At 34.2% G+C, this 16428-nt stretch overlaps 3 protein-coding genes across 6 annotated transcripts in view; 2 read left to right on the forward strand and 1 right to left on the reverse strand.

Moving 5' to 3' along the window:
• The window catches only part of PsGEF (Protostome-specific GEF), an 85224-nt gene extending 75024 nt beyond the window's left edge, over positions 1–10200 (forward strand). For 3 of the 4 annotated variants that reach the window (XM_087409282.1, XM_087409283.1, XM_011060723.2), the window contains 10 exons: positions 498–779; positions 1893–2207; positions 4801–5216; positions 5841–6053; positions 6282–6644; positions 6779–6893; positions 7066–7469; positions 7859–8080; positions 8495–8837; positions 9925–10200. In XM_087409282.1, the coding sequence (XP_087265408.1) occupies positions 498–779; positions 1893–2207; positions 4801–5216; positions 5841–6053; positions 6282–6644; positions 6779–6893; positions 7066–7469; positions 7859–8080; positions 8495–8837; positions 9925–10200 (2949 nt within the window). Of the gene's footprint in view, positions 1–497; positions 780–1892; positions 2208–4800; positions 5217–5840; positions 6054–6281; positions 6645–6778; positions 6894–7065; positions 7470–7858; positions 8081–8494; positions 8838–9890 lie in introns of all 4 variants that reach the window. The other variant, XM_087409284.1, reaches the window with a different exon arrangement.
• A 261-nt stretch (positions 10201–10461) lies between these two features.
• Positions 10462–10927, forward strand: LOC147908515 (uncharacterized). Its single transcript, XM_087409285.1, has one exon. It carries the CDS (start codon positions 10462–10464, stop codon positions 10861–10863), a length of 402 nt encoding a protein of 133 aa, XP_087265411.1. The 3' UTR covers positions 10864–10927.
• A 1776-nt stretch (positions 10928–12703) lies between these two features.
• mRpL30 (mitochondrial ribosomal protein L30) lies at positions 12704–14099 on the reverse strand. Its single transcript, XM_011060722.2, has 4 exons — positions 13971–14099; positions 13677–13820; positions 13133–13259; positions 12704–13060 (listed from the first exon to the last, which is right to left on the reverse strand). Exons 1-4 carry the CDS (start codon positions 13976–13978, stop codon positions 12767–12769), a joined length of 573 nt encoding a protein of 190 aa, XP_011059024.1. The 5' UTR covers positions 13979–14099; the 3' UTR covers positions 12704–12766.
• Positions 14100–16428: the final 2329 nt, after the last annotated feature.

Consider the following 16428-nt stretch of genomic DNA (forward strand, 5'->3'; position numbering starts at 1 on the left):
TTATCTGATACTAGCTAGATCGTTGAAACGATATCCTATATACGTCGTTCACTTTAGAACAAATGTTCAATTATGTAATGCACTTGCAGTATTATATTTTTTATATGTTGATAAGATATTATAATAAGAATCATTACTAAAATATCGTTATGGAACTTCTATTGCAATTATATTAAAAAAAAAACCGTCGCAATAATTGATTTAAATAGATTAAATAGATTTTTCGCCAAGTCTTGAATCTATATTTCTTAATTTCGTCAATTTCACGATTTTCTCTCTTGAATAGTCTGAAATAAATTTTCTTAGCGAAAATTTAATAGAACACTCCATTTCCAACTTGCAATTACTGCGATTTAAAAAATTTGTTTATATACTCTTACTTAAATTTCCAAATTTAATTATAGAAATAGAATTAAAAAATACATTCAACAAGCGTCCGAATTAAATTCGAGGATTAAATCGGGAAGATTAAAAGAAAAGAAACAAACAACTTGCAGGAAGCGACATGGCATCCTCTCGAAGCCGGATCCGTCCGAAACACGAGCACCCCTTTCGCGGGTGTACCTCAAGACTGCGTCGTGTCGCCACCATTATCCAAGGATGGCGAGTTAGATAATAACAACTCAGGGACAGACGATCTGATGTATCTGAGGCATTTGGAGCTGGAACCAGTTGATCCGTTGACAGGTTTGCCCCTGCACCCGGGTTTCACCGCGAAAGGCGGCAGAACGCCCTGTACTATCACGAGAAGATTGATAAGGCAAACTTCGGTCAATCAGGTGCATTTATAAAAATTTAAATCATTTAAAACATGATTGGACGAAAAATTGCTGAATTATATATTTTCTTTTCTACACAGACAAGATTATAGCACATATGTATATAATCCATTCACAGAAATCCAATTTATTACTAAAAATTACTTATTTTGAGTATTAAAAGCCTTAAATAACAAATGCTTTTATTATTTCAAAATAAATAATTAGTCATAACCTTCACGGAAAGAATTTTCTCTTAAACTTTATCCTGAAAATTTGGTACTTATAGTACAATACAATGTTTTAAAGATTTTTACCACTTCAGTAAAATTAATTAAAATTATTTTATATTTCATTATAGTTTTATTAGTGAATGAAAGAGATTTACATAAAATTCTTTGAAATATAATGTTGTTCCATACTTTTAGAATAAATTCTAGCAAGAAAACCACACGAAGTTAAATTCTGATATTATTGAAACTTTGTATACATATAGATTATATAAAAAGATGAATTTAGAAAATACTAGTTGCGGCGAAAAAACGGTTTGAAGAGTGAAATCACCCTTAATAACACGGATTTTAGCTTTTTTCGTTGTATCTTAAAAACTATTCGACATATCAAAAAATGTTTTATACAGAATTTTTATAATAAAATGATCTCTGTTCATCCGCGTCAATAATATAAAAAAAAAAATAAAAATTTTTTTCAATTAAAATAATTGGTTTATTAAAAATATTATTAACGTAAATGAATAGGGTAATTTTATTGTAAAGTTTTTGTATAAAACATTTTTTGATATTTCGAATAGTTTTCGAGATATAACGGAAAAAACTAAAAACTGCTTTACCACGGGGTGATTTCATCCCTTCAAACCTTTTTTTCCGCCGCAACGGACATTTTTAAAATTCTTTTTTTTATATAATCTATATATAGACATTTCATTAAAGTTAGAATTTATCACTTCGTGTGGTTTCCTTGCACGAAAAAACTCTTCTCTGTGTAGTATTAAATTTCTATAAGGATATGTAAAGAAGTTCGGTTAAAAATAATTTAACATTTGCTTGCTAATACAATATATATAGCAATACTAATTAACTTTGCTGACTAAATGTTTTATTATTCATCTGTCAGATTCCATGGGGATTTTCGTTGTCGTGGGGCAGGCCACCACGAGTGGAGCGTGTGGACCCGGGAAGTCCGGCAGAACGTTCCGGCTTACGGCCAGGTGATCATGTGGTATTCGTGGAGATAACAAACGTCGTGACGAGACCACGAGATGAAATTCTAGGCCTTATCCAGGCCGCGACGAATCAGCTGGTGCTGGAGGTGTATCGTAAAGGAGGTGCTCACTCGTCCGGTGCCCATCACAGGCCCAGCTCAGTGAACGCCACACTTCAGTACTCCACGGCCGGTTCTAATGTCCAGCATGTCACGTTCAACGCCGAGGTCGGTACCGGCGTCCTCGTGTGAACGTTACCCGTGTAGCGGTATTAATAGTATATATATTCATCGGTATCTCGATTACGAAGAAATGTCGCATGGAATAATGGCATAAAAATTGACGCGTGACGCTATACTTTAATCAATTATTTAAGACACAAAATGATCTATTCTCTTGTATTTTACATGTGTCCCCGGTTTCTTTTCACCAAGTATTTGTACTTTTAAAGATATTTCTGATAACACAAGTATTTGTACTTTTGAAATTTCATTTCTGAGAAGGCTGTTAATTATTTAAACGTATGTTCATTAAAAGAGAAATTAAAATTGATTAAAATCTCAAGATCAGTTAAAATACATATCTATAAGAAAAAAGTAGATTGTTTGATCCGAAATAATCGTATAAAATTACTTTAATTGCTATTGTTATCACAAGCGATATATATCTAATGATTCAAGATACCGAAAAATATAGTTGATACAATAAAGATTACCGCTACTATAATATTACTAAAATTTACGTTCGCCATTGAAGCATAATTACGTGGTTCGTAAATTAATAAAGATTGAAAGTGTATTAAAGCTTTCATTCTAACAAAATAATTGATCAAGCAAAGAATGCGTCAAATGTTTAATTGCAACATGAAAAGATGATATCATAGGAAAGACATGTAACTTTTTATTCTCATCGAGAATACAAAAAAAATATATATATTTAATTGCTAGTAATATGCTGAATCGCGTTGTCTCTGAGTGTTGATGCTACTTTACGAAAGTATAAACTTGCGAACGTGTTTGATAATACATTTTTTTATCATGAGTATCGTTGCAATTTTGTAAATCTTATTTAAAAAACAATCAAGATGTTTAATAATTGAGACAACTCGGACGATACGATATCGCAAGATTTAATTCTGTGAATTCGCGTTTATGATTGCTATTAATATTCTGGATATCGTGATATATGTCTGGCAAATATATATATAGTCAACCATTTTGTAAAATTTTTGATCGTCTACTGTTATTTTTTTGGATACACTTGTAAATCAAAGACGTTGCAAAATTCTATTGCTAAATTAGAATCATATTTAAGAAATCGCGAAAAAATTTTATATATTTATGAAGAACTTATAAGTCATCATTGTAGCGGAAATATGCAAATTTAGTAAAGATGTCATCAGCGTACGTTATTAAGAGCTTATTTTTTTGTTTTCGTCACAAAAAGAGTGCGAAGAGCGTCATACACCTATATATTGTTTTTTTTCTTCTTTTTTTTATTGTACTTAATGTAGCGAAGCGTGTAGTGTATAGCGCGCGTGTCTCTCATGTGAGGGATGCCGTTTAAGTTATGATACGGTTATGTTTTGTACCTTGATCAGGTTGCTCTTTTTTGTTGCCAACAAGTTTTGTTTCCAACCATGCGTTCTGTTTATTTATTGTATCCTTGCCACCCTCATCCTAAGATTTTAAATTATCATATATTCTTATAAGTTTGATTATCGAATTATTTTGGTTTAATTATCAGTCATTATAAAAATTAAACAATATTAAGAATCTTTATTTTAGACCGCATATGTGAGAACACAATCAATACTAGAAATTAATAAAATGTCTATAACAATCGAAGCTGGATCTTCATTGCTTATAAATAATTCAATCTTGAATTACTATATGTACCATTTATATACTTGCATATATATATATCATATTGTAGTCTTTCAAATTGCGCGCCGAATTGTTTTTCCGGACTAAACGCAATTAAATTATTCTAGTAATCGTGAATTAAATTTGTTGCTACAATCATATTATAAAGATGTTAATATGTTAAAAAACTGTTAATAAAAATTTATTGTGAAAAATATTATCTCGGCTGGAAATCGAATCTAGATCTCTCTGTATTCCGTACGAGCGTCCTAAGCTTTTAAACCACAGTGGTAGCATCAAATTATTAAAATTGCTTGTCAATTTAATTCACGTCAATTTAATTATTAGAATAGTTTAATTGCGTTTAGTCCGGAAAAACAATTCAGCGTACAGTTCAAAAGACTACAATATGATATATATATATACAAGTACATATATGGTATATATAGTAATTCAAGATTGAATTATTTAAGCAATGAAGATCTAGCTTCGATCTTTATAGGCATTTTAATTTCTAGTATTAATTGTGTATAAAAATTAATTTCTTATTAATTGTACAGGAAAGTATTCCTTGCCTAGTTATTGATAGAGAGAAGTTCTCTCTTACAGCTTGTTAACATTATTTTAACATTATTTCAAATTACAAAGCAAAATTGAGAATCAGATATTGTCCGAAATTATGTCAAATATTATACAAAATTATTTTATCTGCATATTTAATTATTGCCCGTCCTGTACAATATAGATATTGATTGAAAAAAAAATCTCATAGTATTATATTACATATCATTAATAAAAATGCTATTATAGTTCTATCTATATATAAATATCAATTACGAGTTTCGTCTCAGAATGATAAAACGCGAAAATTTTGCAATCCATTCAAAATAATAAGCATCTATTTTGATTCCCTGTGAAAAGTCGTCCAAAATCTTCTCGCGACTCGTTCAAACAGGTCTTTCCGAGTTTGGCACCTGACGCGCCACCCGAAGAAGAGTTAACTGTACGTGAGACTAGGTACTGGGGCGTTTTGAAGAGTGGCCACACGCGCTTTATGGTCCCGTTGTGCGAGCGACGCGATGTCCTGTCGGCGGCGGACTATCTGATCCTCTTCCAGAATTTGGATGAGTTGCTCAAACTGTCCGAGGAGATCAGGGACGAGGGCGGCGGTGTCGACAGCTATCTCTGTAGAGTTCCTAAAATCACAGCTGCCTACCGAAGATACCTCAGTGGCCTACAACGTGCCTGCTGCCTGCTGGTCGCTCTCAGGCGGAACGCGGCCTTCGCCAAACTAGTCTGCGAGCCCGCCGTGCCACATAAACGACGCCCCGATCTCACCGGGGTGTTGCTTCTACCCTTAGAACACTACAGGTTGGCATGCTAATTGATCGCGTTTCCTTTATAAAGAGATCTAATTCACTTGTCAATCATTTTCATTTGATAAAAACTACATCTTGTAAGAAATATATAACATAAAGCTGTTAAATTTAATTATTAAACATGGAGATTGGTAATTAAACCAATTTGGTTGATATGTTTTTATGAAGTTGTTACTAATATAAAAAGATAAAAAATATAAAAAAATAAAATTTATTCAATCGCTGCTTTCGTTTTATTTTATTTAAAGCTTCAACTGTGATGTATATATTTTCATAATTTCATTATTATGTTAAGAATTTTTCGTATATTTTTAATAATTCTTGATTTTTAAATATGCTTTTGCAATGAAGGTGTATCTATTTAATACTGAAGGATTATTAACTTATAGAAATCGATAACATTTTAATACTTTTAATACTATAATTTTCTCGTAAATCTTACAATATATTATTTAAAATCTTAAGTCAAAACTTAAATAATTCTGATTACAAATTCTCGAAAACTGTAATTACGAGAAGAGTTTTTAATATAAATATAAAATAATTTCTCTCGCGGTGCTTATAGTATTGAGAAAGCGAAAACCGTACCGTTTTCGTAGTAAATTTATGCTTGCAGAGAGATGACAAGATTGTTGGGCCAGGCGTCCCCCCGAAATTGTCAACAAGCAAGGGATTTGGCCCAGGGTTATAGAGAAGCTACGGCAAACGCGGGTGTCATGGAACCGCCGCGAGATACCGGAAGGCCTCTGCTAAGTTTACAGGAAGTAGAATCTCGATTGGTATTTGCGAGATGCAAGCCGTTTACCTTAGCGTTACCAGGAAGACGATGGTGAGCTTTTTAATTTATAATATATTAATAATAGATTTTACAATGCAGGGTGTCCGGAATTTAAATATCAAAATTCCAAGAACGTATAGAGGACGATAAACTAACATAAGAAAAAAAAAATTCTGTAGAGAATTAGATCTTAAGATAATTTCATGATAATTTATGATCACTTTTATGATCTACATAAAAAAGTTTAACAATTATTAAAAATTTAAATCTATGTTTTAGGCTTTTTGGCGGAGCTCTCGCTAAGGTTGAAGGTCGAGCACGTCTGCAACCATCCTGGGCTCTGCTGTTGACTGATCTCCTAGTATTCGCGCGAGTATCGCGAGACCGCGTGCTTTTCGTCACCGAAGAACCTCTGCGACTGTCCAGCATCGCTGAGGCATGCTTCACCGTACGAAAGAGACCGACGGAGTTTCGGCTGCAGGTCGCCATACACCCGAATGGCAGCGTGGACAACGATCACGCCGAGACGATAAACAGCGGCGGTTGCAGCCCACACAGTCGACCCCGAAGACGTGTTCTCATCCTTCGAGCGCCCACCCCAGAGCTCAAGGCTGTCTGGCACAATCTTCTTCAACGGCAAATGTGAGTGGCGGGCTTGGCGCGAAAGTACGCGTGTGCGCCTCGCGGAATATTTTGTCGGGAATCGAGGTATAAGCGGAAAATCGCGCGGATGAACCAAGTAAAATTCATGAGCACCAATTTTCATTGCATTTTAGCATCTATGTGAATACAGGCTGTGGTTTGAGCTCGTCGGATCAGGACAGCCCCGAAGAGAGTCCGGTTGCTGGTAACAATTTCGCCGCGAACAGAGAAACCATAGAAAGTTCGCAGGTCAGTAAAAGATGATGATAGTTATGATATTTGAAAAACTATTCTGACATATTTTATATTTTTGGGGAAAAATTATCCCATTATTGCAAAAATGAAATAAAGTTAAAAATTAAAATCATTGTAAAATATCTATTTTTTACATAATTCCAAAATCGATGTCTGAATGTAATAGATCACAAGAGAATCTCGACAACCAAACGAAGAGGAGAAGGAATCGCAGTCTGGCGAGAGCTTAGAGACGATTCTGAAGAACTCTCGGGAAAATAATCATCTGGCGCAATGGGTGCGCAATTCGCATCAGATCCCACCTCCTGACCACGAAGGTTCCTTTGAAGAATGGACAGCCGAGGAATTAGCGGCCAGAACTCCCCGAGAGAGCAACAGCCGATCGACTAGCCAGGATACCGCGACGGAGGAAGTCACCACGGCGAATTCCGACATAGAGCAACAGAGCACCGCATCGAGTGCAAGTTTAAGTACTGTGAAATCGAACAGTATGCCGCGGAAGAACGGTAGTCATATACCCACAAAGGAGAATTCAACGAGCTCCATCAGCATTTGTCGAAGATGTCATAGGTACTAATTTTGACGTGCAACCAAACTTGAATATTCATTAAATATTCGAATATTTTATTTTTAAGTCTTTTTATTAATATTTTGAAAAATCCTTAATTTTTAATCAATTCTAGGGCTCTCTGTATTTGTTATAAACAATGCAAGCAAAACCGTAAATATTTCTTGAATGATAAAATACAGGATCTATAATAAAAATTATTATTAATTTTGTTAAGTTCATTAATGGCAATCTGCAAGATGTTCAAAAAATCTATTTAGCATTTTAACATTACAAATGGTCGAGATTTCGTTCTATGTTCACTAAGGCTTTTTTTCTTAGTATGATGTATACTATCTACCATATAAATGCTAAATATTTTTTTATCACTCTGTATAATCGCCCATTATAGATTGGGTTGTCCTACGCCGCCGTTGCAAAGGGATCCATTTTCTCCATTGCCACCAAAGATTTCGGTTCTTCCACCAACCCCCGATCTCTGCACAAGGCATAGATTGCGAAATGGACTGCACGATAGCCCAGGACGTAACAGTCCTAGTTATACGCCTGCGGATGGTAACACCGAGGATGGCAGCGAGGACGATCTCGATTGTGACGGGGAACCCCCTTACAGGTATAATAAATTATAATTATTTTATATTTATTTGTATACTTATTTATCTGGTTAATTTATATGTAATTATCAGAAACATCAATATCAAGTTTTCTTTTTAGTTATTAAAAACAAAAGAGAAATGAAATAAAAAAAACTTGTCACACCTTGCTTGATCCTGAACATCTAACCAACATTTAAATTCAATGAAACCTATCGTAGCTCAATTATAATTACTTGTTGATTAATGATTACCTAAATTCCTAAAAACCGCAATAACCTGAAAATTATCATGAAACGCTACATTTTCGGTCTTTCAACAAAATTTGTTTAAATGATCACAAAACATCATTTTCACTCGGCTCTTTAAGAAGATTTAATGAAATTAAAGCGACTTTTTGATTTCCTCTGTCCGTAACAATCATTTTCACGCAGAGCTTTGAGACGATTTGGTACAATGAGCAGCCTGGATCAAGATGATGAGCTGGATGAGCAGGGAGACGATGATAATCGAGATACGGAGTCGCCACCATCTGGCTTGAGAGCATGGACTGCCCGAGCGAGTAGCTATGTTGTCAGCAAGATGGTTTTGCTAGAGCAACTCAGCGAAGGTGTCGGCGGTTACCTTCTTCAACCGCCAGTACCTCCAGAGCGAACCGAGTTCTCGTTAGATCCAAACGACGAGGAAGGTACCACGTCCGGGGCGACTTCCGGTGACGATATATGGGGTACGCCGACTTCCGGCGGACCGGATGATGAAAGCTTCAGCGCCAATTCGGTAATAATATTTTCAACGACAATACACAATATTAATATTCAAATAGTTTAGAAGCACAGTGAAGCCCCAATGTGAAACATTTTATCAAGTGATCACGATTGACAAACTTATTTCTAAATACATTAAATACTTATTTCATGAAATGGAGAATATCACCGATATTCATAATTAGTTCTTATTTCAAGATCATCTTAAGTAACGTATTAAGATGTCAAGATGGCTTGTGATTGGTTTTTGACATCTTAAGATTATACCTAAGATGGTTCTAAATATAAAAATCGACTATGAATACTGGTCTATGTGTTACAAAACATATAATGAATATCATAAGTTTCACTTTTTTAAACAAATCTAAAACAACTTAGAAATAAATTTTCCAATTCATGAAAGAGAAAATCAGTATTAGTTTATTTAAAATAGTTTAGTGTAATACAGTTTATAAACATTTCAAGGCAAAATATTTCATCGCGTCGGCTTTCAGTAAAAACTTATTATAGTATACATTATAAATTATAATCTATACTCTATACTGCATTGCCTAAATAAATAATGATCACTTGATACGGATGAGTATGACTATTTTCACATAAGCTTGCTTGAAAATAGCATCTAGTTCCGAAGCATTAACTCATTTAAATTGCACTCTGCATTAAACATAAAAATTGCATTTACTTTGAGAACAATTTGTATACGTAATTTAATGTACAATACTATGGCAAGAAGTTTTATTTTTTAATTCATAGAATTAATTCATAGAATTAATTCGATGAAATTTTTACGACAGTATTGTTCTAAACTACAAGTCGTACCTATTGCCCAAATTTTTGTCTAAATGCGACTGTTTCACTTGAGATATATAAAACCATGGAATCAAATGGTCGCACCTAGCACTGAATATGGGATCACGAACATTATACATTAAATCAGGGGCTTTTTCATCCTCGGTATATAGGCGTATGTAACGCAGGAATGCAGCGATAAAAAGAAGATAGAATAAGCTTCGCACGCTTGCCTGCATGACGACGCTTGCCTTCTGTTTTTCTTTTTGCAAAGAATCACTAGCCCGAGCTGTGCCTGACTTCCCTAGCCGCCGCCGAACGGCTGCAGCAGCAGCGGTGGCGCGATGGGTGCCGGTGCCATCGGTGAGGACAATTACGGCCTAAATCTATCAGCGGAGGACGATATCGATCAGGAATCAGAGAATGAAGATTGCTCGTTGCCGGAGCTGAGCATGGACCAGTTACTGGGCAGCAGCGGTAGTTTGGGCTCGTTGCGCTGTTTCCTGGGTAGGAGACGGCTGGAGCCGCTGCCGGAAGAGGAAGATTCACCTGGCAGCGGTAAGCACCAGGTCGGATGGTGGTGACAGCGGTTTCAAGCGACGTCCAAGTCGAGCGTCGGTGCAAATGTGGACGAGCGCGACCGAGTCTTCGCTAAGCTAAGCCAAGAGGACGAGGAATTCCGTCGGAAGATCGTCGATTTGCATCGGAAACTGTCAGACGTGGACGCAGCGTCGGAAACGGCCGGCTCACCCAATTCAAAGAGTTCCAAGGAAGCCGAACGTTTGAAAGAGCTAGAAGCCGTCGCGAGAAGAGCGGAGGAGACCAATGTTCGCAATGTCGAGGAGATGAACGCTGAGAAGAGGCGGGAAGCGATGCGGAGAGAAGACTCCGTCGAGGTAAGCGACAAAAGAAGACACAGAAGTAAAAGGACCGATCAGTTAAGGAGGTCAAAGAGATTCGAAGAAGAGTTTGACGATCAGAATGAGAGAGGGAGTCCGTCCAGCACTGGCGAGACAAATTTTCTGAACAGACTGAGGCTAAAGAGACGGAGCATGAAGCTACTGAGTTTCCTGAGTGGAAAAGCAGCGGACAGATCGCAAGAGGAGAGGGCAGCGCGACTACTGAGGATGTATATGCCGGAAAAGGGCGGCGCCAGGTCGACGCAGAACACGATCTCGATTCATCATACGTCAAGGGACAGGCGGTTCTGGAAATTACGCAATCGGAGACGAACCAGTTCCGCGTAAATTCATACATAAGAGTCGTCGTGTGGGTGATGCTTTACTCGTGCGTCACGCTCGTTGCTGTCAAGTATATAAAAAAGATCATGTCGCTCTATGCGAAAAAATGAAGACTATCGAGAGTATCATGTTTTGAAATTGTTGAGATAACTATTTAGCATTAAAATTGCAAATAAAATATAACATTGACAGTTATCTTGATACAAAACTTAAATTCATAAGTCGCGTGTTAGTTTAAAAAAACATTAGATAATATATTAAAATGTATTAGTATACTGAAGTATATAATAATTACTGTGATAGCATAGAGGACGATTAGAAATGATTACAAATATATTTGAAGATGACTCTAGGACGCAAGGAATTAATAAGATTTGACACACGAGTAAACCATAGCTCAGGAAATCGTATATTAAAATGAAAAGAGATCGCGATGAACGGGGAAAAGAGAACGGCAATCATTATCTCTCCGTTACTAGGACTTCCAAAACATTCGTGTTTACCGAGACTTTTTGAATTCTGCTCGAGCATGTACGAGGCCGAAGTTGTTTTCATAGTGATAGTAGTGATTACGAATAGTTGACATTAGGTTTAACTGCAGTTTCAATCTAGTTCACTTCTTAATACCGCAAGGGAATAAAAGTTACAGTTGGTCCTCTATCAGTGACAACGGAAATGCAACTCCAGGATTAGTCGAGTTTCAGAATTGCGCTATTAGTAAGCTTGCTAAACCTCGCGACAGGACATTCTATGGGTACGGCCTAGCGGATCATTTCCGGATCATTTAAGCTGATTGGCAGTTTGAGTTGGAATCGGCGAGTTTCGTGAATGTAGACTTCTTCTAAATTTCGACTCTTTTTTGGAACACTGTATCTAAGTAGGTCCGCACGACTGACCCAAAGCGGCATTTATCTTCCACTTATTATACTAGATGTCCCGCAACAAGCTGCTATCTTACGTAAGGTTGAGACTACTTTATGTCAAGGAGATAAATAAATACGAATTATTCGGAACGGCTGTGATATAATAATATTAAATTTAATTTATTATTATTATATTAATAAATTAAAATATATTAAATTTAAGTTCATTATTATATTACAGTCGTTATTATGCAATAACGATCTAATGATGAGTCCTAAATTTAATCCTAACTTAATTGAACATAAGATTATATATTGTAAATCGGAACCTAATATTTATATTTGAACGTTTTGACTAAAAGAGAATCGAAAAACCTATGATTAAGATAATGAAATCTTATTGCAGGGCATCTTATAGATCTTGCTCCTAGTCTGCGAAGGGTTCCACAAATTCATTGGATGCATATGCAGTCATAGATTTTAAAATTGAAATCTTATTAGTCATATCTATTTTAGCGAAAGTTTATTAAAGACATTATCTTAATTTAATATTAATTTTCAGTTTTAAATATATTTCATGAAGTATTAGAATGAATTTAAAGTTAAGATTTAAATGAATTGAAAATTTTATGCAACCTAAGAACGTGGGACGCTTTAAACAGACTAAGAATTAACTAAAATTTTAACATTACTGTTAGTAGATTGTAAACTGGTCGATTGACCGCATATGAAAAATATAAATAAAACTATATTATTTGTTCAATCGTTTCCTTCGTATCTCTTAAAGTGCAAAATTGTCTTTTATGAATATTATTTTCACATATTTTTCATACACACAACTGCTTCTAACTGACTGTAAATTTCTTCCGACTATACTATACAGGGTATTTTGAAAGTTTTTTCTCAGGAAAAGAACTTTAACCGAGGATTACCTACCAAAGGATTATTTTGAAGGTTCCTCCATTGATAAATTAACATATCAATGACTTATTAATAAATATTTATTTTTATTTATATATATATATATATATTTAATTCAGTATCTATTACATAAGATTTCCCTCTAACCACTTAAGTCTCAGTTTATCTTGTATAATATCACGATTCAGCTTCTTTGGATTGTTTATAAACTGTTCCACGGCTTCTTCGCAAACAGATTCTACTTTCGGTACGACATAAAATGTGCCATTCTCGTGTAAATATGTGCCATTTAGATCGTCCGTGGTTGGCAATTTGTCGGGCAACTTTATGGGAACGATCTTTATCAAATGCTTCACCTTCCAGAGCATGGCACACATATCTGGCGTGTTTTTTACGATCACTAGAACATCTCCGTGTTTCTGTAAGATGATTAAGCGAATAAAGAGTTTGTCAAACATTATCCTACGCTTTATGCATACAACTTTGGCTACCTTCTCTTCGAAACCTAAATTTTTGAGCACCTTTTTCTCCCACCATGGATTACCCGCAAAAGGCTTTACCCGTCTTATTAATAACAGTTTGCTCGGCTCAAATGATGGATCAACATGATCTGGACGTCTACAAATGTAATTTTGAGTAGTCCAGTCCAGAAGTAGCAATTGTGAGATTTATTAATTGCGAGTTGTCATAATTCTTTTGGAATTCCAAATATATTTTCAGTATTTAACAGTTTGTCAGAATTCAATGTTTAAAGGAAAATTTATTTGAAACTTTAAATTTTGACAAATTATTAAATACTGTTTTTGTCTTGTTTATCTTTAGTTACATAAAAATGGAAGGAATTGTTTTGAATGTCAAAAATTTAAAAATGATTTAATTTAAAAAATGTAAAAAATAAATTTATAATTCAAAGGATTTACAATTTAAAGGATTGATAATTTCTTCGTGATAAATATATTGTATTTTATTGTAACTCATGAATAGCGGAATTTCGAAACAATTAGAATAGATACGATGTAATATAACCTCACGTACCTTGGAAAATATGTAATATGTCCATATTTTACCCCTTCGATTTTATCCTGTTCATCTTTCCATTTAATTGTACGTTTTATATGGATATGACGTACGAAATTTAAGAAAATAGGTGCACTAAACAGTTTAGTTGTCACGTTGCAGCTAAAAATTAAATTTCGTAAGTCTTGAGTATCTATGTATAGGTTAGAGCTAACTTGTTCTCTCTACATAAAAGTCAATAACACTGTGCCGTGTATTGTTTCTATCATGAGTCAAATAATTACAACAATTTATCTCAATTTATTTACTTACGTAAACATTGCTCTTTTATCTTGTGTCTATTTATTAAAAGTAATACCACACAATCAACACTGATCAACACTTTTGATTCATATCAACTTATTGATAATTACGCATAACTGGTGTGTGGCGCCAGCTAGTGAAGATAAAGGAAAAACCAGTACAGAAATTTCATGAATGAGCAATACCTAACAACAGTACTTTCTTGCATTGAATTCATCTTTACCGACCAAAGAATTAAGAAATCCAGAATTGTGGATGCTTGAAACATAATAATAATAATAGTAGAAACAAAATGTGTATGTATGAAAAATTCTGTGATCAATCTCAAAATGACAGTCTTATTTTTTCCCGTTTGTTTTAAGCAATTTTATTTTAACGAAAATATTTAATTTAAGCGGGTTAGTAATTTTTAGTACATTTTTATACACACACGCACACACACACACACATATATATATATATATATATAGGGTGATCCACGTAGTGTTACAAGCTAATAACTCTAAAAATATTTGTCCTATCAAAAAGTTATTTATGAAAAAGTTTCGTATTCGAGGGGTCTTTCTGTTAACTACGTAAACAAAAAATCACCCTCGTCCCCCCTTGAAGAGAGGCAAGGAATAACTTCAAAGTTTCAAATGGAATCTCCTGTAAAATGTTACAAATTTGGATTCTATGGGGAAAAACAAATAAACTTTGTCTGAAACATTTCTTTGGAAAATGTTCCTACCAAAAGTTATGAATATTTAAACTTTTTAGCTATTTTATTCATGATTGAACTCCATTGACACAAAGTTATATTCATGATACAATGAAAACGAAAATGATCTTAATGTTAACCAAAAGAAACATAAATACACACATTTATCGGGAAACGTAAATACAGATCTATTATGTATTTAATTAGTTTTGAGCTGATTTTCATGCTATCAAGTTCGAAAATCATAGCTCATTTTGGTGTGGAAGTTAATATGTTGTTAATTCTGGGAGAATGTGAGAAAAATTATCGACGTGCAGCGCAATTATTTTTAGAACGTTATAATACGAGTATTTAAAAATCGCATATGGCATTTCTTCGTTTAGAAAATCATTTGCGTATACATGGTTAATTAAATGCAATTAAAAGACAAAAAACAAATTCAATAATTAATTATGGTAACAGTATCAACATTCTCCCAGCAGTTGAAGTAAATCCACATGTCAATCAACGCGAATTAGTAAACATGTCTGGAGCTGGACAGTCTTCAATACAACGGATTTTGAAAAAAAAATTTCATCCGTATCGTTTGATTTTGACTCAGGATTTTGATTTTTAAACTGATTGTGAATGTCGTGTAATAATTTGCGAGTGCATGCATGATGCCATGATAAATGATTCATTTTTGCAAAATATTCTTTTTTCTGAAGCAACATTTACCAATATTGTACACCTTAATAGACATAATATGCATTATTGGTCAAATGAGAATTCTCATTGGCAAAGTTCATTTCCAACATCGATGGTCATTAAATATATAATATGTTATGGAATAATTGGCGATTTCGTAATTAGACCATACTTTTTTGATGATACTGTTAATACTGAATTGTAATTTATTAAGGAATCATTTTCCTTTACTTATAGAAGAATTATTATTTAATGTGAGAAGAGATATATGGTTTCAACAAGATAGTGCACTTCCTCATTTTTCCAGAGCAACGCGTACTCTTTTAAATAAGATATTTCGTGACAGGTGGATAGATCGGGGAAGTCCTGTTCAATGGCCCTCTCGTTCACCTAATATTAAACCTTTGGACTATTTTTTATAGGGATATATCAAAGAGGAAGTCACATCTCAACCATTTACGACGAAAGAAGACTTAAAACGAAAAATACGTACAGTTTGCACTAAGGTGAATCCAGAAATGTTGTTTAGAGTTAAATAAAGTTTTGTAAAAAGAATTAATAAGATGTTAATGGTTTAGATATTAATGGTCAACAGTTCGAATATTTAATAAAATTAAAAAAAAACAGAAAAACTATGAGTCTTATTTAATTTATCATTAATCATTCAATGCACTCTACATTAAAGTTTAAATGTTTATAATTTTTGATAAGAGCATTTTCCAAAGAAATGTTTCAGATAAAGTTTACTTGTTTTTTCCCGTAAAATCCAAATATGTAACATTTTACAGGGGGTCCCATTTAAAATTTTGAAGTTATTCCTCGCCTCTTCAAGGGGGGACGAGGTGGATTTTTGTTTATGTGGTTAGAAATGCCCCTCGAATATATAAAATTTTCTCACGAACAACTTTTTGGTAGGACAAATATTTTTAGAGTATTAGCTTATAACACTTTAGGATCACCCTGTATATAAAATTGTAAAATTGTCGTGCTATAAAATTTACTGCTTTCTTCCTTTTTCTTTCTGTTATATTTGCTTATACATATATATGTTTATTTTCCTTCTATAATTTTCAAAAGACA

The sequence above is a fragment of the Acromyrmex echinatior genome, chromosome 9 (assembly GCF_024713525.1).
Source record: "Acromyrmex echinatior isolate Ae372 chromosome 9, ASM2471352v2, whole genome shotgun sequence".
NCBI lineage: Eukaryota > Metazoa > Arthropoda > Insecta > Hymenoptera > Formicidae > Acromyrmex > Acromyrmex echinatior.

Excerpts from the sequence above, each read along its gene's own strand:
- LOC147908515 (XM_087409285.1), top strand. The coding sequence starts at position 10,462 with ATGAACGCTGAGAAGAGGCGGGAAGCGATGCGGAGAGAAGACTCCGTC.
- mRpL30 (XM_011060722.2), bottom strand. Across the intron at positions 13,260-13,676 it reads CATATTACATATTTTCCAAG|ACGTCCAGATCATGTTGATC; the intron begins GTACGTGAGGTT and ends TTACATTTGTAG. Across the intron at positions 13,061-13,132 it reads ATTTAGGTTTCGAAGAGAAG|AAACACGGAGATGTTCTAGT; the intron begins GTAGCCAAAGTT and ends ATCATCTTACAG.